We start from the raw sequence: 23,302 nt of genomic DNA, 5'->3' as shown, positions 1-23,302 counted from the left end.
CTTTTATTCAGGATTAGCTATACTAGTTGTCAAGCTGACCCAAGAACCTATAATTGGCTTAAGTAATACCTGAAAGATACCAGTACGGTATTTTTTCAGTTCAGCTTAGCTGAATGTACATCCTGAGTTATGAAGCAGCTTTTGTTTAGCTCCCTGTCAGAAGCAACAGAGACTGACTTGGGATGAAAACTGTTCGGCTATCTGGAGTGAGGGATGTTTTGCTGCTGCCTCTGCATCTCTGTGGCAGTGTTCTATTCTCTGCTTGTAATGCAGGGTAAGTGGGAAAGGATTCCTGAGTGCAAGGCTGATGGGGGATGGATTCTTGGCTCTCCAGCCCCTTGGTTTGTTGATCCGGGGATGCAGAAGTCAAAACAGGGTTCAATGCCACATTCCGCATGGGCTATTAAGAGACCAAAGGCTGTTTTCTCAATTCCAACAGTTAGTCCTTCTCACAACTGCCAAAGGCCCCTCAACGAAACCTTACCTGAATTTGACGTAACTGGCATGGTGGGATTCAGACCAGAGTCACTGCAAATAACGTTTTAAAATTATAAATTAGTCTCATGTAACACAAGAATGGAATTTCTAACTCATTTGGCTGAGAATCGCGGAGCCCAGGAGTCCGTGCTGACCCTGGTTTTTCTCCCGAATGCATGCCTCCCTCGACCGAGTGGCGGAATCAGCATACCCATCGACCGGCTCCTGCTCTTCGTTCACAGGGCCATCCCCAGCAGAGCTGCACCCAGCTAAGCCCAGTGACATCAATGGCCAGGACTGCGCGGTCACAGACCTGCTGAGCGGAACGTTGGTCCCATTTCCCAGCAAAACTGACCGTGCTGAAGAGAAACCCCAAGGCATGTCGATATGCCGCTATTCTAGCCCCAGACAAACACGGCGGGTTGTTCTGCCGCTTCAAGCAGGATTCCTCCCTGGCTTCCCAGGGGCCCATCTGAACTGCAGACGTACATCTCAGCTTGCTGGCTGAGCCACTGCTGGCAGGCACTGCTGTCCTGGATGTACTGAAGGACCTCCGAAAGCATGGTGCGCCTCAGGCCCTCCTCCTCCCGGCTCTTCTTCAGGCGGTCGTATGTTCTTGCGCCTGCGGCCAACAAAGTACATGTTGAGTGACGGACTTGAGACATGATCTTTCCTGCACCCCCCCCCCCCGCAATTCTGTCCCTAATCAAGAAAGCAAAGCATTAAGGCCTCCTGGATACTTCATTCAACTGCCACTTTCGTTAATTTTGACATCTGCTAGTAAAATTTAAGATTTTAAGGAAGCCCAGTGGGAAGTGACACAGAACTGCTTTCAGTAAATATCCAAATATCCTCTTTGCTTTCAGGTGAAGTCTAATGTATCACGCTGCAGGTGAAAGCGAAGGCAGACAGGCAAAGGTTTCTGACATTCCTCCTGGGCTTTCTGTCATATTAACAGTTGTCATGTAGAAATTAGTTTGACTATAGTTAAGACATGTGGCAATCTTGCCTAGCCAAGTATATGCTACATAGCCCTAATTGTACTCTGAAATACACTATAAAAGTCATCTTGGGGTAGGGGTTAAGAGTGGCAGCCTCTAATCTAGACAGCCGGGTTTGATTCCCCACTTCTCCTCCACATGCAGCCAGCTGGATGACCTTGGGCCAGTCACAATTCTCTTAGAGGTGCTCTCACAGACTTGGGATGAAAGCTCTCTTGGAGCTCTCTCCGCCCCACCTACCTCACAGGGTGTCTGTTGTGGGGAGAGGAAGGGAACAGTGTTTGTCAGCTGCTTTGGGACTCCTTTGGGTAGTGAAAGGCTCTTCGACACAGCAGTAATTACAACACCAGATACGTTGCAGTCACATTGGTAATAATTTATGGAACACATCCACTGTCTGAGCCTCCTGGGACTATTTTGCACAAAGGCTTATGAGGTAGCCACCGTGTTCGAGGATTGTTCTACATTATGCTGCAGGTGGCAGATCACATGACAAATATGTCCCAATGGTGAGGAAGGGATTCCTGTCCACAAAAGGGAGCGGATTGTGGAGAAGGCTAAGTGGGAACCTTCCTCAGCAGCTAGTCTAGACATTCCGTCACATGAAACCCTTCCTGCCAGTGCAAGGGGCATGCTCCGCCCAGGGTTGCCAAGCAGTCTGCTTTTGTGGGAATTATGCCAAGAAGCTTGCCTTGCGTTACTTTGTGGATCCGGTCTTAATCCAAGTTGTTTGCTTTAAGAAACAAAATGCCAACACAAATGTCTGTTTGCAAGCGTGGACAGCGCATGCTCAACGGGGAGCCATGATTGCCTGCTGTGCGATGTGGTAATTCGCGCACTCTCCCTGTCCCCCCATGCAGGTGCCCTGGAGCAAAGTACATCTCCGCTATAGTTTCCATTATCGGGTTCCTGGAGTGGGAGAGGCATGCTAAGAAGCCTCAACTTTCCAGCGGGTTACAGCTGGGCTGCCGATACAGCCCTTGAACATACAAGCAAACCCAAGAGAAGTGAAATTGAGGGCCTTGGTGCTCTCGTGAGCATAACCACGGAAGCCCCAGTGGGCCTAATGATGATGAAAGATGAAATGATTGTCTCCTGCAGATGGAAGGCGCTCCTGAGCTCATGAATCAGTTAGTTCCCCAATACCTTCAGACCTGGTCATTGCTGTACAGTTTAGCAACTACCATGGGGGTGCTGCCCTGATGTACAAACCAGCTCAGGTGATGTTTTTTCCAATACACAATGCTGTCAAACAAACATGTTTCTGAAGGAAGTGCCTTCTCATAAATATGTCAGCATGATCATGGGTAATATATCATATGCACACTTACTGCAAAAGTTAGTGATGCCAGCTGTCCTGTACTCCTGTAGCCGTTTGATTTCCCTTCGCAGCTCAAATTCCACTGATTTCCCCATTCAGAATAAGAGAGAAGTGGAGAGGGAAAAAAAATACAAGTTACACTTTGGATTTTGCTGTGATACCTTCTCCAGGCAAACCCAACCAAGTTTTATTCAAGGGATAAGCTTTTGGGGGCAATGCACACTTCAGAATACAACTTGATTGGGCTCCAAGGTGCCCCTGGACTTCAACTTTGTTCCACTGCTTGAGACCAACATGGCAACCCACCTAAACAAATTTGGGGGACAGGCTCAGTGGAGAGCCTGATTTGCAGGCAGCCACATAGTGAAATCCCGCCCTGATGCAAGGCCAGCCCTTGGTCCACAACCCTGCATTAGTTCTTTGAATGACAGAGAGTCTTCAGGATATCCATTTTCTTTTTAAAAGTGTATCAAGTGCCTCGCTCTCTTGTCAGTGGCCAGACATGGGTTTTTATCTCTTCTGTGTTTCTTCCCGGACAGCATAGGTACTTAGGTGAGGTATGAAATTGGCCACTGTGTGGTGCATTTAGGTATTGGTGGCAGAGTTTTCAAATGCATACAGAAGTCATTTAGCAAGCCTGTGAGACACAGGTGTGTCTGGGCATACATGGTCTGTGAAAGCAATGTCTTTCATACTGAAAATTACTTGTGAAAGTAACTCTATGCCTAATAATCTGTAACATAAATAAAGTGGGGCTGGGGTGGTGGGAGGAGTTGGGACTCATCGCCTACCTGATGGTCCATACGTCCAATGAGCGGCCAATCAGGTAGGCTGTCTTGCCTCTGGCTGCCTTCCCCTCCAAAGTGCCAGCCCCCTCTACTGGGCTCACAGCGACAGGTAAACCAGCCAGTGAGAACAACCTGGGAGGGAGGAGTGCCTGGGATTACGGTTGTGGGAGGAGGGCCAGCCCTGGCTTCGCCACTGCGTGTGTGTGTGTGGGGGGGGAGTGCTGGGACCTGAGGCGTCGTCTCCCTCCATGACGTAGGAAGGCCAGTGGGTGGGAGCTAGGAGGGAGGGGGGAGCAAGCCTTTATCTCAACACCATAGGGCAAGCAGGGAGGAGGGCCTGGGAGGGAGAGGGACTCCATGAGGAGGGAGGAGCCTTGCTGCCGCCTGCCCATCCACCTGTACATGGTCCGTGCCCACCTGCAAACTGTGTGCTTGGGCAGCTGCATGGTCTGGCTGGCACCTTGCCTGCCACCAGGAGGGTGGCCAGCTGGTGGGCGGGAGGTGGGAGGTGGGATGAGCCCTGGCTTTGGCACAGCGGGGGGGGGGAGTTGAGAACACCATGCCAGCACACACACCCCAGCCCCAAGAAGCCCTGCCATGGCCTTGCAAGGCCTCAGCAGAGCCAGGTCAGAGGGGGGAGGTGAGACTGTCCCGTTGGCACTCACCCCCCCCCCCCAAGCAGCCTCACCACAGTGTGGCAAGGCCTTGGAGAGCCAGCCCCGGTGGAGGGGAGGGGAGGGGAGCTGGAGCCCACTGCATTTTTTTTTGAAATGGGCTATTCTGCTAGTACCACATAAAAGTTGTGCTCAAGGATGGCTCACCAGCTAACTGGCATGCCCTGTGGTCCAGGGGATCTGCCCAGCACCTGCTGATAAAAGGGGACTGCCTTTTCCCTACTGGTGGAATATCCCCATTCAGGGCCAACTTGCTCCGGATTCCCTTCAGGCCTCTAACTGCAACTGACTGAGGCAAGGAGTGCATCTTTCTGTCTGTCTGTGTTAAGTGGAGGGGCAGGCACTGCTACTGTTCTTCCGGGAGAAGCAGGCAAAACAGAAGGCTATGATTATTTCCCCCTTTCTTAAGTGTTCAACATACACTAGAACAACAAAATCAGAGTCCAGGGGCACCTTTAGGACCAACAAAGATTTATTCAAGGCAGGAGCTTTCGGGTGCAAGCACTCTTCCTCAGACTCTTCCTTGAATAAATCTTTGTTGGTCTTAAAAGCACTGCTGGACTCTAATTCTGTTGTGCTACTTCAGACCAACACGGCTTCACAAGAACAGTTTCACTTCTATGTGACCATTTCTGCCAATACTGTCTCTGAATTTAAAGAAGAGATGTAAGGTAGTAGCAATCAAGTCCTTAACCAGTTTATTTTAGCTTGTTTTTCTTTTTTCCAGCTAAAACATACAAGTGAGACAATATATGTTATATCTGAAATGCTAAAAGCTTTGTAAACAGACTATCCTTTCAAGTAACTAAGAGAAAAATAATGTGTATGATGTAATGGAAAGATAGTCAAACAGGCTGTCCTGAGTTCAGCTGCCTGGCTGCTCTGGAGGCATTTAAAGAGGCCTGGGTTCCTTTAAATGCCTCCAGACCCTACCAAAATACTGATCCTCAGGATCAGCTGTTTGATAGGGTCTTTAAATGTCTCCCAGCAGACCTCACTGAGGTTGCAAAAAGAAGACTCTGGGAGGGATCTGAGGGGGGAGGCATTTAAAGAATCTTCCAAACAGTTGATCCTCAGGATCAGTTGTTTGGCAGGCTCTCCACTCCCAGACCCTTCCCAGGCTGCAGAGAAAGCAGGTTCTGGAAGACCCTGCCAAACAACTTGGAAGCTCTATAATGCCTCCCACCAGACCACTCCCAGGATGTGCAGGACCCACTATCCTCAGTTTGGGAAGGGGTGGGCGGGGAGCCCACCAAACAACTGGTCCAGAGGATCAGCTGTCAGGCTCTTCCCACCCACCTACCCTTCCCCAGGCTGCAGAGAGAGCAGGCTCTCAGCAGCCTGAGAGGGGTCTGGGAGAGGCATTTAAAGAGCCTGCCAAGATATTTTGTGCAAGTCGCATTTAGTAGACCCTGTTCCAATTTACATGCAAACAGATGTCATGTCCAATCTTTATACAGGCCGCCATGTTTTCTGCCAGTAACAGAGAAAAGAACATAAAAAATGAAATTGAGATGCTTACATGCATTGCTTTCAATTAATTTGTCATGCTCCGTTGGTCCTAGTATTCTGGCGAAACGTCTCATGGTTTCATAAAGATCTTGGACCTCCTTTGGGTATCTTCTTTCTAGAACTACAAGAGAGGTGCAGACACAGAATAGTCATTTTATTAACTAAAGAGACAGAAAAGTAAAGAGATGAAGACAGTCATGTAGTGACTTCAGATACTGTTTCATGCCAGGTGAGAGGTTTGTGCAGTTAGCTCAAATTTTCTTCCTAACTGTTGGCCATTCATCTCACATAGGTTCTCCCAAGCTGCTTTTGTCACCATAAAAATAACCTCTGTGGGAGTGGCAGGTAAAAGGGATTGTATATGGCTTAGCACAAGGGGCAGCTAATCACAACCCTTGTCATGGGAATTTACTCCATGCCATTAGCTGTTTGCATGTTTGTCTCTACCTGCTGCTTCTCCACCTCAACTCATCACTGGCATTTGCAGTACTACCATCTCTGCAATGTCAATCTAACACAAACTGTGGTGAAGTTTCATGGTTCTATGTATTACCTGAGGCAATCTTAAGTATGGGGCATTTATTTATAATTTGATTTATATACTGCCGCTTCCAACACTGGCTCATGGCGGTTCACAACATGAATAAAACAATCACAATAAAACTTCAGCATAAAAACACCATTACAATAATAACATCCTAAAAACCCAAAATTTCAATCTACAACATCAAGATGGCGGTATCATCCTACAAGCTGCAATAAACATCCCCCAACCTCTAAGCAGTTGCATCCATGGGCTGGAACAGCTGGAGATGGAAAATAATCAAGGATGGATCAAACAGAGGTTCTAGGTTGGTCTAGTACCCAAACCTAGAACTGGGGGGGGGGTGTCCCCGGTACTCATTGCGCCCGGCCTCAACCAAACGCCTGGCAGAAGAGCTCCATCTTGCAGGCCCTGCAGAACCCAGAGAGCTCTGACGGGCCCACAGCTCTTGAGGGAGCTCATTCCACCAGGTAGGGGCCAGGACCAAAAAGGCCCTGGCCCTGGCCAAGCCCAGGCATGCTTTGCGAGGCCCTGGGACCACCAGCAAATTCATACCCACAGCGCGAAGAACCTTGCAGGGGGCATAAGGAGATAAGCGATCCCGCAAGTAGGTAGGACCCAAGCCACGTATAGCCTTAAAAGTCAAAATCAGAACCTTGAACTTGATCTGGAAGCAGACTGGCAACCATTCAGGGCTGCTGCCTGGGCTGGGCCAGACTGAGCAGGGCAAGGCCTGAGCCCCCCTTCCCATGGCATTCTCCACTTCCATCCAGAGAGTGGGTGCCATGGGAAGGGGGCTCAGGCAAGCCCAGCCCAGCCCAGCCCAGGCAGCAGCCTGAATGCCCCGTGCTTAAGACTGCCCTGCCATTGTATGCACCGACTTCTGCTGGACTCAGGTATTACCCCATAAGGAATTCCAGGCCTGATAGGGAAGAAGGCAATGTGTCCGGTGTCTGATGAAATAGCAATCCTACAAGGTATAAAGGGACATGGGTGGCTATTCAGGCTTATATCAGTCATAACAGAACAACACTGTACCTTGCAGAGATCTAATTTAAATGTCTCTTTGGTTAGCCCTACAGATAACTTTGCAAGTAACAAATGGAACAAAGATATTCAAAGTATGAACCAAGTAGCACCTTTTAATTTGAGCTGGACAACACAGCAATTAAGCCTGACTACTATGGTACTCACTCTGAAACTTTCTGAGATTGATGAGTCCATGATCTCTTATAATTCTGTAATTAAAAGGTACATCCTGAATTAGGAACATTTCTAGCTGTAAACAATGATACAAAGTGGAAAAGCTATCTAGGAATGTAGCAGAATATTTTCCTTAAATCTTTTTCCAGAAAAGACTGCTTAAGTATCTGTTCCATACAGATTGCCTTAGAAGATTTTCCTCTAAGTGACTTAAAAGTTCATAAAAGAAGGTACTGTTAAAGGCATAGTGCTTCATAAAACCCATGAAAATGAAGCTTGAAAGTTATAACCAAGGATAGGTTTGTAGTTAGCTGTTTCCTGGATCACCTGTGATATAATTGACCCTGGGTGAGTCTAGGGTTGCCTCACAGTGCCTTTTAAACCAGCAGGGAGCATACCAGGAGAAAAATGTAAAAAAAGGAAACAAGGCCTTATCTTCTTACAAGAAGTTCTTACCATACCATTCCTGGAGATTCCTAGAGCTAACCAGAAATGAGAAATGGTAGCTCTAGGAATTGCCAGAAACTTTGGGCAGTTCTAGGTGAGCCTGGCAGAAACAGAACCCCATAGAACTGCAGCATTTTACTCAGTGCTGCTGCATAGTGGTACCCTCCCTTTTCTAGAGATCTCCTAGAACATGACGTTAGAAAAGATATAATATAGGATTCTTCAGATGACTGGTGAGTGAAAAACCCCAGTTTACAAACTTTCTTGCTTACTGTCAACTAGCAGCAGCAGAAGAGTTGGTACTTATATGCCACTTTTCTCTACCCAAAGGAGTCTCAAAGCAGCTTACAGTTTACCTTCCCTTTCTTCTCCCCACAACAGACACCCTCTGAGGGAGATGAGGCTGGGAGAGCCCTGAGATTACTGAAGAAGAAGAAGAGTTGGTTCTTATATGCTGCTTTTCTCTACCCGAAGGAGTCTCAAAGCAGCTTCCATTCACCTTCCCTTTCCTCTCCCCACAACAGACACCCTGTGAGGGAGGTGAGGCTGAGAGAGCCCTGATATTACTGAAGAAGAAGAAGAGTTGGTTCTTATATGCCGCTTTTCTCTACCCGAAGGAGTCTCAAAGCAGCTTACAGTTTACCTTCCCTTTCCTCTCCCCACCACAGACACCCTGTGAGGTGGGTGAGGCTGAGAGAGCCTGGATATTACTGAAAAAGAAGAGTTGGTTCTTATATGCCACTTTTCTCTACCCAAAGGAGTCTCAAAGCAGCTTACAGTCACCTTCCCTTTCTTCTCCCCACCACAGACACCCTGTGAGATAGGTGAGGCTGAGAGAGCCCGGATATTACTGCTTGGTCAGAATAGCTTTATCAGTGCTGTGGTGAGCCCAAGGTCACCCAGCTGGCTCCATGTGGGGGAACAGGGAATCAAACCCAGATCACCAGATTAGAAGTTGGTGCTCCTAACCACTACAACAAGCTGGCTCTCCTAACCACTACACCACCTATGTTTGTGTATACTATTCAGCATATACAATTGCAGCAGCCGTTGGTTGTTGTAGTGGTAAAAAATTGAAGTTAAAAAAGAAGAAGCAACTTGTTGGCACACCCCAAGTTAAACAACACATTTAAAAAACACTGAGCTATTCAAATTAAAGAGTCACTGAATCATTCTTAAGTGGCATATAATTGGTTGAAGAAAAGAAACAGAATGTTAATAAGTCTGCTCATCTTCAGGGTGAGTCAAAAGCTGATCACTGTGGCAAAGATTATGAGATGACTGATCTGTGCCTGGGCATAATTGGGAGAGCAGGATTCAGAGCTCTAACATCACTGTTGTTCTGCGGGCCGTGAGTGGACTGCCACAAATAGGCTCCCATGGTTCCTGATTGTGGTGAAAGAGGGCAGAACATATTACAAGATAAGCTCCCTTAGAGGACAGAGACCCAGCAATTTCAGCAGCTGTAGCTGGATTCCGATGCAAAGCCTTTTGCCATCTCCAAACTGGATAACCAGACCAATTATCCATTTTATCTAATTTTAGTTCCTTATTTAACAGGCTATTTTATTCTGATCACTATCACTCTTTTTACAGTTTATACCATTAAATACTGATTGGTTGATAAGCTGATAAGTTTTCACATCTTTGACGCACAGTTCAAGGAGGGGACCCTGAAAACAGGCTTGGAACCCCCCCCACACACACACACACACACACAAAAGCTAGGATTCGCTGGTTCTTATATCTGCCAGTGATTTTTAAACTTTGACTTACTTGCCGTAGCACTCCTGCCTGCTGCCATGGATTCTGGGGACCCTGGATTGTAGAGGATACTGAATGCCGGCTGGCCTGCCTACTTGGGCATTTCATTGCTCCTAGTGGAGCCTAGAATACAAGCAATGTTCCCTGTAGTTATATGTAAAAGGGAGGATAAACAAGGGCGGGCAATTAAGGGAAGACAGCCTGCCCTTAATTGGTCTCACCAAAGAACCCTGGTAGGTTTCCAAGGAACCACAGGGGTCCCTGTAATATGTCACTTTTTGTCACAGCAAGTTTGATGATATGACCATCTCTATAGGGCAGTGAGACAAAGTAGGGGGTTTCTGCATATTGAGGTATCTAGAAAAATGTTTGTAAATTTACAAAAAATCTCCCTAACCAGCAGCTCAGTAAATACTCCAACAGGCACAGACTCTTTAGTCCAGTGTGTGGTAAGTCAAATGGGTAAGGGAGGTGACATTAGGTCTGAGAGATGTCTGCCATGAGACATGCATCCCCAGACATGACCACATTCTTGGGTCCAGGATGCTATCAGCTTTTTAAAATTATTATTACCAGCTTGGTGTAGTGATTAGGAATGCAGACTTCTAATCTGGTGAGCCGGGCTTGATTCCCCACTCCCCCTCATGCAGCCAGCTGGGTGACTTTGGGCTCGTCACAGCCCTAACAGAGCTGTTCTGACCGAGCCATAATATCAGGGCTCTCTCAGCCTCACCCACCTCACAGGGAGAGGAAAGGGAAGGCGATTTTAACCAAATCTTCTTCCTTATAAATCGCCCCTCTTCATTATAAATCGCCAAATCTTCTTCTTCTGCATTAGAAATCGCCCCTCCCTTTAAAGCTCTAATTGCTTTGAAGGTAAAATGGTCCTAGCTGGGGAACAGATATCAAAGCAAAAGGCTTCTACTGATCCTAATTGACTGCACAGTCGACATATGGGCTCTTTAAACTACAAAGTGGCTGTGATAATTTATGGTATTCTAAATTGGGGGGACGTACAATAAGCAAGTGGAGTCCCGTTTCCCCAACTCATGTTTTTCCCATGCAGCATGGTGATTCCCTGAGGGTAAGACTAGCTTTCTGGTCCCATAGCCTCAAATCTCAGCAGCCAGAACAACTGCATAGCAGCTCTTGAGGGTCAACACTGAAAAGGAAATTTCATATCTCACTCTGAAGCTTAGCAATGCCATGCTAGGGGACCAGAAAGTCACAACCTGTATTCCACCACCCCAGTGAGCCCCCAAATCCCCTACATTCCCATCTTCTAAATAAACTGGTAGCAATAGTTCTGGGAGTGATTTGAAAAACCCTCCAGTCATCAGTGACTCAAAAAGGCAGAATTAATGTGTACAGTTTTAACCAGAAGGCAAGGAATCTGTTTGACCCTCAGATTAACTGAGCTCATGAATGCCAATGTGAAGTGCAACCACTGATGTCTCTTAAGAGAAGTGTTAAGTTCCTTATTGAGGGAGGAGACAGAGTATGATCCTAAAAGCATCTACTCAGAAGCCAGCACAGTTAAACTCAGTGGGGATTATTCCCTGATGAGTGTGGTTAGAATTGCAGCCAGAGGTTTCAGATGCTAGGCTTTCAAATAATCCTAGAGTTCGAAGGGGCCATGCAGGCCATCTAGCCCCACCCCTTGCTCAGTGCAGGGTCAGCCTCAAGCATCCAGGATAAGTCTCTGTCCAGCCACTGCTTGAAGATGGCCAGTGAGGGGGAGCTCCCCACCTCCTTGGGCAGCCCATTCCACTGCTGAACTAGACTCACAGAATCCTAGAGTGGGAAGGGGTCACAAAGGCCATCTAGCCCCACCCCCTGCTCAATGCAGGAGCAACCTCAAGCATCCAGGATGAGTCTCTATCCAGCCGCTGCTTGAAGACTGCCAGTGACAGCCCATTCCACGGCTGAACTACTCTGTGAAAAATTGTTTCCTGATATCTAGCCAATACATGCAGTTTAAAGACATACCTCTCCTCTGCTGCCAACAGGAACCGCTCCCTGCTCTCTTCCAATTAACAACCTTTCATTCAACATGAGCCCCTTTGCCTGTGTCCAGAAGAAACTACCCGGGTGCATACGGACACCTGGGGCTTTGATCTTCATGGTGTTGCCGATTTGATGACTCAGCAGTTGGGGCCAAGGTCGATGGGATGGGGATGGCCATGGCCACATTTGTTTACCTGCCTCCCCCACCCCCAGCACGCACATGTAAATCAAGGGGTCCAATTTGAATATGAAAAGGGATAAAACTGGAAGAGCTAAGCCACCCTAGCTCCCCCATCTCATTTTCCCACAGCCCAACCCTTTTGGTTCTCTTCTACTAATGCAGCTCACTTCTACTATCTGAGCCAGACTGAGGGGCAAATAAATTCAAGGACAGACCTTGTGGAGAGTCAGGCTGGGAAAGTATTTTGTGTATCCTTTTTGCTTAAAATTAAACCCAACAACTACCTAAGATATAAAGGAGATAAAAAGGTAAAGGTAAAGATATCCACTGTGCAAGCACTGGGTCATGTCTGACCCTTGGGGTGACACCCTCCAGCGGGTTCATGGCAGACTCAATACGGCGTGGTTTCCCAGTGCCTTCCCCAGTCATTACCGTTTACCCCCCAGCAAGCTGGGTACTCATTTTATCGACCTCGGAAGGATGGAAGGCTGAGTCCACCTTGAGCCGGCTGCTGGGACTGAACTCCCAGCCTCATGGGCAGAGCTTCAGACTGCGTGTCTGTTGCCTTACCACTCTGCACCACAAGAGGCTCTATAAAGGAGATAGAAGTGAACAAATCCAGTTGACCCTGTAACCCTTAAGCCTTGCTACTATACAAAAATATGGTTACGCTTTTATGTTAAAGCATGCCCTATACAATCTGAATATATATTTTAATTGAATTAGTAGGTATATTCTAATTTGTATTGATTATTATACTATGAAATGTTTTAGTAATTTTAATTCATTTTGTAATAGCTTATGGCTACATGCAAATAAACTGACTTTGACGTTGATAACGCATGCCCTGTTTTGAAGGACTGAAAAGGTAAACATAGACTCACTTTTTCCTTCGTTGCCTTTCCTTTAACCTAGAGTGATAGATATCTACTACCGCAATCTTCAAAGCTGTGGAAGTGGAGGGAGGGGGAGGGAGGGAGAGGGAGGACAAAAGAATAACTCTGTCATACCAAGTATTCGCTCCAAGTGTTCGCTCCAGTTCTCACCATACAACAACACTGCCTGCTTTTATCACAGCATGAAAAAGCTCAGGCCCCTCAGCAGGAAAGAAGGAAGCTGAATTTTGTTTGAATACACTAGAGAGAAAACAGTTCCACGCTGCTGCAACAGAAGCAGAACAGGGACCCTGCACATGCATTACCAATGCAGACAATGAAGGACCAGCTTTGTAACTGCACAATCCTATGCTGGGCTGTATGTATAAATGGTTATAGTCATGCAGCCTCTCCCATCTGGCCACACTATTATTATTATGTATAATGCTAGAGGCATGGGAGCAAAACTGGGCTGAAACATGTTTCATACTTTAGGGTGTACACGTGAAGGGGATCTAAGCGTGCCCCGCATGAGAACAGCCCACCCCAGACTTCAATGTTCACATGGAGAAATCCTGCTCCTCCCAAGGCTCAGACCTGGTATTAGCCGTGGCAACACCAGGACTTCCTCCATTTGCAACTGGTCCCACCCATCAAGCAGGCTACAACCTGGATTTAATCTTTGGGATGGGGATACAGTTGGGTTTGGTACAGGTGACATCCATGCTATAGGTAGGTTCAGGTGGAGAGCAAATTTATGCTCACCCAAGGAGACTAATGGATCCAATTTGATTTCAGAACGCTCTGATGCCCCGTGGTGACTCGGATCTGATGCCCCCTGGTGACTTGGCTAATGAGCTGGTAGAGGACTGTCACAACTGGCTCTCTGGAGCCACTGACAAGATTGTTCCTGACATTCTGCCCACTCACAACTCAAGCCAGCCCCTTGGTATGCCCAGGAGCTGTGCAAACGGAAACAGGAGCTGAGACAGGACCTGAGAGGAAGCCAAGTGGAAAACTCTGGACAACGCTGCAAGAACATCTAAACACCACCCGCGGCGCCGCGGGCTCCACGGACTAAATAAAGCGGTAAGGGGTTCTGGGGCGGGATGTGTCCGTGATGAGGAAGGGTCCGGATTGGACCCTTCCTCCGGACAGATAATCGCAGGGACCAATCGGCAGGAGTGCGGCTGCCGGGGGCTCCCTGCCCGGCGGCCTGATGCGGCGAGAGGCGCGAAGCTTCAGAGAGCCGCCGCCCGAGAGAGCCGCCGCCGCCCTGAGGACACGCAAGACTGTAAGTTTCTAGCGCCTGCTGTATTCGTCATACAGTGGGCTTTATTACTAGTCTTATAATATACTTATGAGACGGCAGCGAAGGCTACAAAGAATGAGTACTTTGCAGACTCTACTGCCTCTGGTAGCTTTCATCCAGCAAAACTCTTCAAAACAATTCAATAATTGACGTCCCTTGCGAGCAAACAGAAAGCTACTAGCTGTGAAGCATTTGTGAGCTTTTTTGCTGAGAAAATCTTGTTGCTCCGCCTGGACTTTCCAACGGAGATTGATGCAATTAGGAAACTGGAGGCCCCTTGGCCATCTCAAGGTGCTACATTGGACTGCTTCAGTCTGCTTTTCTTAGCCAATGTGGACAGAGCTCTGACGGCTGTACAGCCCACCACTTGCCCCATGGAACCATGCCCCTCTTGGCTGGTGAAGCACACCATATCCCATACCATGCGAGACTCTGTCCGTGTGGTTCTGGCTGCCCTGACTCTGTCTCACACATTTTGTTAGATTGCCCCTTATATGAGCAGTGTCGGGATGACAGCTTTGTTGCTTGGCTGGGAAACAAGCCTTCTGTAAGTAAATCTATGACCTTGCAATTTCTGCCCTCTGACAAAGACCCAGAGGTAACCATTTTAGTTGCCAGTTTTAACTAAGATGCTTTTATAATATGCTGCCTACCTTGTATTTTATCTTTTATAGTTTATTTAATCATTTAAAGATCTGTTTGGTTATGTAACCCCATGGCCTATTTTATCATTTTGTTGACATTTTAAACCCTATTTTTATATGTCTTATACATATTTTATGTCAATAAAAGGTGACTGACTGACGAAGCAGAGATGAGAGGGTGCAGGCCCCACACCAGGACATTATCAATGTATCCCTGACAACAGGGACATTCTTGGAAAAGCTAAAGGAGGCAGTGGTGAGGCCTCTTTTGAAAGACCAACACTGGATAAGAGCAGCCCAGCCAACTATCACTCAGTTTTGCATTGCCTTACCTGGAAAAGGTAGCTGAGCAGGCAGTTGTGGAACAACTACAGAGCTTGGGGGAAAACAGTGGCCCTTAACCCTTTTCAATTCAGCTTCAGGCCTGTTCACTGAGCAGGGGCAGCTCTGGTCGCCATGACAAATGACCTCTGCAGGAAATTGGATCTAGGTAGGTCAGTGCTTATGCTTCTTTTAGATCTTACAGCAGCATTTAATGCAGTAGTCCACAATGCTACTCAGCCAGTGACTAGCCTACACAGGGATATGGGGCTCTGCCTTGAAGTGGCTACAGCCCTTTCTCCAAGGTTGGGTAGCAGGAGGAGAGAACACTTTCCAGTGGTGTGCCCTAATCTGTGGTATCCCACAGGGAGCAATTATCTCCTTGATGTTATTTAACATCTACATCTGCCCCCTCAGTCAGTTAATTTGGAGTTTTGTGCTTAGTTGCCACCAAAATGCAGATGAAATCCAGCTAAGACAGAGTGCCACTGGCTAGGTCAGCAAGCCCCAGATGACACACTACAACGACAGAGTTGTTCCTACAGGCCTACAGGATTTTATAATTGTAATAATTTTCATGATTTTAATAATGGTAACTGTTTTAGGCTTGTGATTACGTTTTAAAATGCATGTTATAAACCACCCTGAACCCATGAAGGAATGGCGGTATAGAAATGTAATTAATAAATAAACATTATTAGAGACTGGCTAATGAATAGAACAAGATGACTATCAGTGGTTTCACCAACCCAAGAGTTCAAAAATAACCCCAGATTTTGTCTGTGTGGGAGGGAAAGGGCAATACTGAGCACAGTAACATTAACACAAGTACTTTTAAGTAAATATTTTCAGCCATGGGAAATATTTTTCTAACCTTTCTCTCTCTCTCTTAGCACAGAACTCACCATGTAAAAGGTCTGAGTCATCCTCCACAAAGTCTATGTCCCTTAAATCCCATTCAGCATAGTTGTCAAACTCCTGGGAGGAAAAAATAATTTTTTAAAATTGGTCCCTTGTTAATTCAAAGAGCCCTCGTGCAATTTAAAAATGAGGGAGATGACAACCCCTCTCCTCCAAAATCTTCAACTAGTAACTGGTCTAAAGCATCAATAACTGCAGATGTTAAGTGAGAAAGATTAGAACATACTAAAATAATAAGAGAAAAAATCCAGAGATTGGAACAAGTACATAAAAGCCATCATAATACACTAGCAGAGGTTAAACAATTAAAATACCAATTAGATATGTTAGGAATAGAAGAGGTACAGGAAAAAAAATTAACATTTCTAAAACAAAGATATTTTGAATATGCAAATAACCCTGAGAGATATCTGGTATTGTCTCAGAGAAGAAAGAGAAAAAAGATTAACAGGTATACAGAAAGGAAATCAAATTATTTATGCAGAAAAAGAAATAAATGAGCAATTTATTAGTGTTCTCTCAAGATTATAGAAAAAGAAGCTTGTTTGAGAAGAAACAATAAACTAATATTCAAAAGAGATCCCAATTGCAAAGTTTCCATCAGAACATAGAAAAAATATTAAATTAAATACCGATTTAAGAAATCTCTCAAGCAATAAAGAACATGAAGAATAAAGCACCAGGACCAGACAGGTTGACAGCAATACATTATCAACCATTTGAAGAAGTTATCAATTATACTGTTACAAAACGTCACGAACAAGATAAAGGACAAAACAATGATACTCCCAAGGTGGCAAGAGGCAATGTGGCATATGTAATGCTAATACATAAAGAGGGCTGTGATGCATTGTTCTCACAGTCCTATTAATCTATTTCTCTGCTGAGTGTTGACTACGAAATTTTTGCCACAATAATGGCAAAAGACATGCCAAATTTAATACACTTCAAACAACCAGGTTTTGTATCGAGGTAGATGAAAGGTAATATATGATTTGTGATAGATGCAATCAGATTTGTGACAAAAAAGAGAAAGAATGAAGAATTTATATTTTTAGAGGCAGAGAAAGTGTTTAACAATTTTATTGTAACCCTCTATGAGTTGGCTAGCCTGGGAGTGGAAGGTAATAAATAAAATAATTAATAAATAAGCATAATACATTTATTGAATGTTTCATATTTTCTTATTGAACAGTTTACAAAATATGGGTTCTGCATTCTGGAACTGGATGCATGGAACCTACTCATCCCAACAACGAAACATTCTGATTAATGGGAAACTAAGAAAAGCAACTTTAGTTAGAAAAGGAGCATGTCAGGGATGTCTTCTATTCCCCCTCATTATTTGCACTAGCAATAGAGATTTTAACCATAAAGATTAGACAAAACATCAGAATTAAGGGAATAATGATGATGTAGAGTTCAAAAAAAGTTACACAGATGACATTGGTTCTGGCTGCGATATGTATTTGAACATACTGAAGAATTTAGATCCCTACCAGTCTATAATATAAACAGAAAGAAACCCAAAACTAATGAGATTTTTAACACAAGAAGAAAAAGAGATTATGAAGAGCACAAAGTACTTAACAACCACTGACCTTATTAAATAAAGGTAGGAGTAAATGTGATTGGACAAAATTGTAATTAAAAAAAAATCCTTTCCAGAAAATGTAGAAGATATAAGCCTCTTTAAGGATTGGAGATGACCCGGAGGACTGGAAGAGAGCAAACATTATTCTGATCTTCAAAAAAGGAAGGAAGGATGACCCGGAAAACTACAAACCAGTGAGTCTGACTTCTGTTGTAGGGAAGATAATGGAGCGGATATTAAAGGGAGCAATCTGTAAACATCTGGAGGACAATTTGGTGATCCAAGGAAGTCAGCATGGATTTGTCTCCAGCAGGTCCTGTCAGACCAACCTGGTTTCCTTTTCTGACCAAGTAACAGGTTTGCTGGATCGTGGAAATTCGGTTGATGTCATTTACTTGGATTTTAGTAAAGCTTTTGACAAGGTTCCCCATGATGTTCTCATGGATAAATTGAAGGACTGCAATCTGGATTTTCAGATAGTTAGGTGGATAGGGAATTGGTTAGAGAACCGCACTCAAAGAGTTGTTGTCAATGGTGTTTCATCAGACTGGAGGGAGGTGAGTAGCGGGGTACCTCAGGGCTCGGTGCTCGGCCCGGTACTATTTAACATATTTATTAATGATCTAGATGAGGGGGAGGAAGGACTACTAATCAAGTTTGCAGATGACACCAAATTGGGAGGACTGGCAAATACTCCGGAAGATAGAGACAGAGTTCAATGAGATCTGAACACAATAGAAAAATGGGCAAATGAGAACAAGATGCAATTTAATAAAGATAAGTGTAATGTTCTGCATCTGGGTCAGAAAAATGAAAAGTATGCCTACTGGATGGGGGATACGCTTCTAGGTAACACTGTGTGTGAACAAGACCTTGGGGTATTTGTGGATTGTAAACTAAACATGAGCAGGCAGTGTGATGCAGTGGTAAAATGGCGAATGCCATTTTGGGCTGTATCAACAGGGGCATTACATCAAAATCACAAGATGTCATAGTCCCATTGTATACGGCACTGGTCAGACCACACCTGGAGTACTGTGTGCAGTTCTGGAGGCCTCACTTCAAGAAGGACGCAGATAAAATTGAAAGGGTACAGAAGAGAGTGACGAGGATGGTCTGGGGCCAAGGGACCAAGCCCTATGAAGATAGGCTGAGGGACTTGGGAATGTTCAGCTTGGAGAAAAGGAGGTTGAGAGGGGACATGATAGCCCTCTTTAAGTATTTGAAAGATTGTCATTTGGATGAGGGCAGGATGCTGTTCCCATTGGCTGCAGAGGAAAGGACACACAGTAATGGGTTTAAACTACAAGTATAACGATATAGGCTAGATAGCAGGAAAAAAATGTTCACAGTCAGAGTAGTTCAGCAGTGCAATAGGCTGCCTAAGGAGGTGGTGAGCTCCCCCTCACTGACAGTTTTCAAGCAAAGGTTGGATACACACTTTTCTTGGATGCTTTAGGATGCTTTGGGCTGATCCTGCGTTAAGCAGGGGGTTGGACTAGATGGCCTGTATGGCCCCTTCCAACTCTATGATTCTATGATTTTAAGCAGATCTAGAGCCTCTTGTGGTGCAGAGTGGTAAGGCAGCGACATGCTGTCTGAAGCTGTCTGTCCATGAGGCTGGGAGTTCGATCCCAGCAGCCGGCTCAAGGTTGACTCAGCCTTCCATCCTTCTGAGGTCAGTAAAATGAGTACCCAGCTTGCTGGGGGGTAAATGGTAATGACTGGGGAAGGGAATGGCAAACCAACCCATATTGAGTCTGCTATGAAAACGCTATAGGGCATCACCCCAAGGGTCAGACATGACTCGGTCCTTGCACAGGGGATACCATTACCTTTTATAAGCAGATCTAGTAAGATTGAAAAAGCTAAAAATCTTAGTTGGGAAGAATCTCTGCAATCAAAATGAATGTACTGCCAAAACTTTTTGTTCCAGATTTTACCTGTATACATAGAAGAAAGAAGTGGCAAAGACAAATAAATGTTTAAATTCCCAATGGAAAGCCAAGAGAATGCTATTAGGTGTTCTGACTAACAAATGGCCAAAAAAGTGAGAAGAGATATTAAAATACATGGTGAAAGCAGCTTGAACCATTTATGCAGCAAAATGGGAACTAGACATCTGTCCACATTTTGAAGAATGGAAAAATCAGTCAGTCAGTAACGAATGGAAAAACAAACTTGCTGAACATGCAGTAATGGCAAAATTAACAACTTAGCAGGAAATAAACAGATCCCCTGGGGGGGGGGCTGAGAGAGCCCTGATATCACTGCTCAGTCAGAACAGCTTTATCAGTGATGTGGCGTGCCCAAGGTCACCCAGCTGGCTGCATGTGGAGGAGAAGTGGGGAATCAAACTTGGCTTGCTAGATCAGAAGCTGCCACTCTTAAGCACTAAACCAAGAAGCGCTTAGTTAAAATTTTCTTTACTCATGCTGGAAAACTGCCTCAGGACGGAAGAGGCCATTAAGAATTTCCATACAAATATGCAAGAATCATTATTCAATCTGATTCTTGCAGTGGTGGCTGGCCACGGCTTCTGCCTGTATTCCACACCCGGCCCTGGCTCCTCTGTCCGGGCATGAAGCCAGGAGGAGACTGGGTCCCTAGGCTGTGGCTGTAGGAGGAATGGGCGCCGTGGTGGCTGGCGAGGCCTGGCTCTGAGCCCCACTCACTGTGCCACCACCTCCGCCACCTATCTTCGTGGCTGGCCCCACTGCCAGGAGTGCGGTGGAGGTAGAATAGGCAAGGCGATGGCTGGCCAGGCCTGTTGCTTAGTCCTCCTCCACTACGGCCACCTCTACTGTGGCTGCCTCCTTCAGGGCCACTGGCCTCCGGCAGAGCCTGGCATGGGAGTGGGCTGCAGAGTGAGCAGGATCAGTGCTGGCCCTGCCAGCCGCTGCCTCTGGCACACATCTTCCTTCGCACCTAGTGGCATGCTCCCTGGGGCGGCACAAATTGACATCACGTCTGTGCTTATTCCCATTTCAGGGAGTGTGCCAGGAGATGTGTTTCCCCACCAATAAACCAGATCAGAAACTCTGTGCCACATTGTCCCAGATGCTAGGATTGCCACCATCAACACTATTGTGCTCTTAGGGCTTCTGACACAGCACCACAAAAAATACACAACCAAAAAAGACAGAGTAAACCGAAAAGCTTGAGAAAACAAAAAAACTGGGGGGAAAGTGAGATACAGTATATAAAAGAATATGCTCAGAACATAACATCAGTAATGTAATATGTGAACAAATCAAAAACAGGAAACAGATATGCACCTACAATAAGACAACACACACCCAAGGGCTGTGACTCAGTTGCGAAGCTTCTTTTTGCAAGCAGGTCCCAGATCCAATCCCTGGTATTTCCGGCTAAAAGGACCAGGCAGTCAGTGATGTGAAGGACCTCTGTCTGAGACCATGCAGTGTCACTGCCACTCTGAGTAGACAATACTGAGAGCCAGCTTGGTGTAGTGGCTAGGAGTGTGGACTTCTAATCTGGTGAGCCGGGTTTGAATCTATGCTCCCCCAACATGCAACCAGGTGGGTGACCTTGAGCTCGCCACAGCACTGATAAAACTGTTCTGACCGGGCAGTGATATCAGGGCTCTCTCAGCCTCACCTACCCCACAGGGTGTCTGTTGTGGGGAGAGGAATGGGAAGGTGACTGTAAGCTGCTTTGAGCCTCCTTCGACAGGGAAAAGCGGCATATAAGAACCAACTCTTCTTCTTCAGTAATATCAGGGCTCTCTCAGCCTCACCCACCTCACATGGTGTCTGTTGTGGGGAGAGGAAAGGGAAGGTGATTAGAAGCTTCTTTGAGACTCTTTCAGGTAGAGAAAAACGACATATAAGAACCAACTTCTTCTTTTTCTGACCTCGATGGACCAATGGCCAGATTCGGTATATGGTGGCTTTATGGGTGTGTTTATGGATGTTCAAAATATTATTATTTGATTTATTGCCCGCCACTCCCAGACTAGCTGGCTCGTGGCAGATTACCAATTAAAACCCCACAATAAAATCACAAATCCCCCAACCATTAGATTCCATGGCAGCGAAGAACTACTCTAACCCCCCAACCCCCTCCCATAGCTCGATGAACCCTCTCCAACCAGTGCCTCAGGGGGGAGATGTGGTGGGGTTACCTTGAGGTTCCAGCTGTGCCAAGGAGGGGCCTCAATAGCCCCAGCCTCCATCAAATACCTGAAGGAAGATCTCACTCTTGCAGGCCCTGAGGAACTGAGGAAGTTCTGGCAGGGCCCTCAGTTCTTCCGGGGGCTCATTCCACCAGGTTGGGGCCAGGACCAAGTAAGCCCTGGCCCTGGTCGAGGTCAGACGCACTTCCAAGTGTTTAATTTGGTTATCTTGCTAGTTCTCAGAAGAGCTGTTTTTTTTTTTCATTTTACTATGTGAAGGAGTCTGAAAGCAGCTTACCCTTCCTCCAACCACAACAGACACCTTGTCCAGTAGGATAGGTGAAGAGAGCTCTGAGAAAACGGTTATTGGCCTAAGGTCACACAGGTTTGGGGAATCAACCCTGGTTCTCCTGATTAGAGGCTGCCGCACTATACCAAGCTGGCTCTCATGCTGTGATTGTGCTAATTATATTTCTGAGCCACTGATGCATTTGGCTTTCTGCATTATTTTACTAGTTTTCAACCTTTATAATTTGCCATTAGGCTTCTGAATACTTCTTCATTCAATCAAGTATCAGTTACATGTATCAATTTCACTTTTCCTTTTGGTTAAAAAAACAAAGGGGACTTGAATTGAGGCAAGTGAGCAATTAAATGTAAGTGGCTAGAGCTACTCCCAGAGTGGATATTGAAGAGGGAAACGGCTACTCCAGGATTTGGCCTGTGAGAACCCCATATTCAAACACTGGAGTAAATTTGGCCCCAGGGCTGGCAAGTTTTTCTCCCATGGCTGTGCCCAGCTGTTCAATGGTACTAGTCCAGCAGCCCCAAATACTTTCTCTGGTGCACCTACTGTGTCTTCAGCCATTCTGCTCTCCCAGTTTAGACTTACCCATGTTAGAACATTCACAGTGCACATCATAAATCTTCAGAAAAGGTATTTACGAGCACTAGAATAATGACACAAAAAACCCCTTCCAGCTGCACTTAGGTCAGTGACCATACAGCATGCAGAAACCCCAAGGCTTTCTATTTATTCCCAGGAGGGAAAGCACAGACCATTCCGGAGATAGCCTACCTCAATGAAGTCTGCTCTTGCTGGCATGTATCCAGCCAGATCTCTCGAGAGCAGAGAATCAAAGGTGGGGCGGGGAGGATCTTCAGATGCTGGGAAAGAAAAAACAAGAATAACCCACTACCATATTTTAGGTCGTTTTAAGCACCTGCCATTTTAAATGCACCCTAAAGAAAGCAAGAAAACGTAACTAGGAAGCTGAGTGCTGTTCTAAAAAATGAGTAGTTTGGAAACAGGAAATTGCAAAAATATTCTGTGATTCTTGCAGAAGAAAATAAACATTGTATTGGTTTGCTACTTATGGTTGGGAACCTGAAAGGTTGAGCAGTAGCATATATATGTTTTATATATATTAATAATATGTATTAAATATTAAAATGCAAATATTTATTTCACTACATGTGCACATATTCTATGAGACACATGAGAATACACTCAGGCTGAGGGCTTCAATAACAGTGTCACTTTGAAGAACAAATATTCTAATTGGGGGGCTCCAAGGG

At 45.8% G+C, this 23,302-nt stretch overlaps 1 protein-coding gene across 4 annotated transcripts in view; it reads right to left on the bottom strand.

Moving 5' to 3' along the window:
* The window catches only part of TADA2A (transcriptional adaptor 2A), a 44,711-nt gene that overhangs the window by 3,481 nt on the left and 17,928 nt on the right, over positions 1 to 23,302 (bottom strand). For all 4 annotated transcript variants that reach the window (XM_077311773.1, XM_077311775.1, XM_077311772.1 and 1 more), the window contains exons 7-14: positions 22,803 to 22,891; positions 15,977 to 16,049; positions 12,804 to 12,867; positions 7,512 to 7,555; positions 5,784 to 5,894; positions 2,810 to 2,881; positions 967 to 1,099; positions 485 to 528 (exon numbers count right to left, since the gene is read on the bottom strand). In XM_077311773.1, coding sequence (XP_077167888.1) covers positions 485 to 528; positions 967 to 1,099; positions 2,810 to 2,881; positions 5,784 to 5,894; positions 7,512 to 7,555; positions 12,804 to 12,867; positions 15,977 to 16,049; positions 22,803 to 22,891 — 630 coding nt within the window. The remainder of the gene's footprint in view (positions 1 to 484; positions 529 to 966; positions 1,100 to 2,809; positions 2,882 to 5,783; positions 5,895 to 7,511; positions 7,556 to 12,803; positions 12,868 to 15,976; positions 16,050 to 22,802; positions 22,892 to 23,302) is intronic.

The sequence above is a fragment of the Paroedura picta genome, chromosome 15 (genome assembly GCF_049243985.1).
Source record: "Paroedura picta isolate Pp20150507F chromosome 15, Ppicta_v3.0, whole genome shotgun sequence".
NCBI classification, from domain to species: Eukaryota; Metazoa; Chordata; class Lepidosauria; order Squamata; family Gekkonidae; genus Paroedura; species Paroedura picta.
Note: the sequence above shows the minus strand (reverse complement) of the source record. Positions and strands in the feature narration are given on the sequence as shown.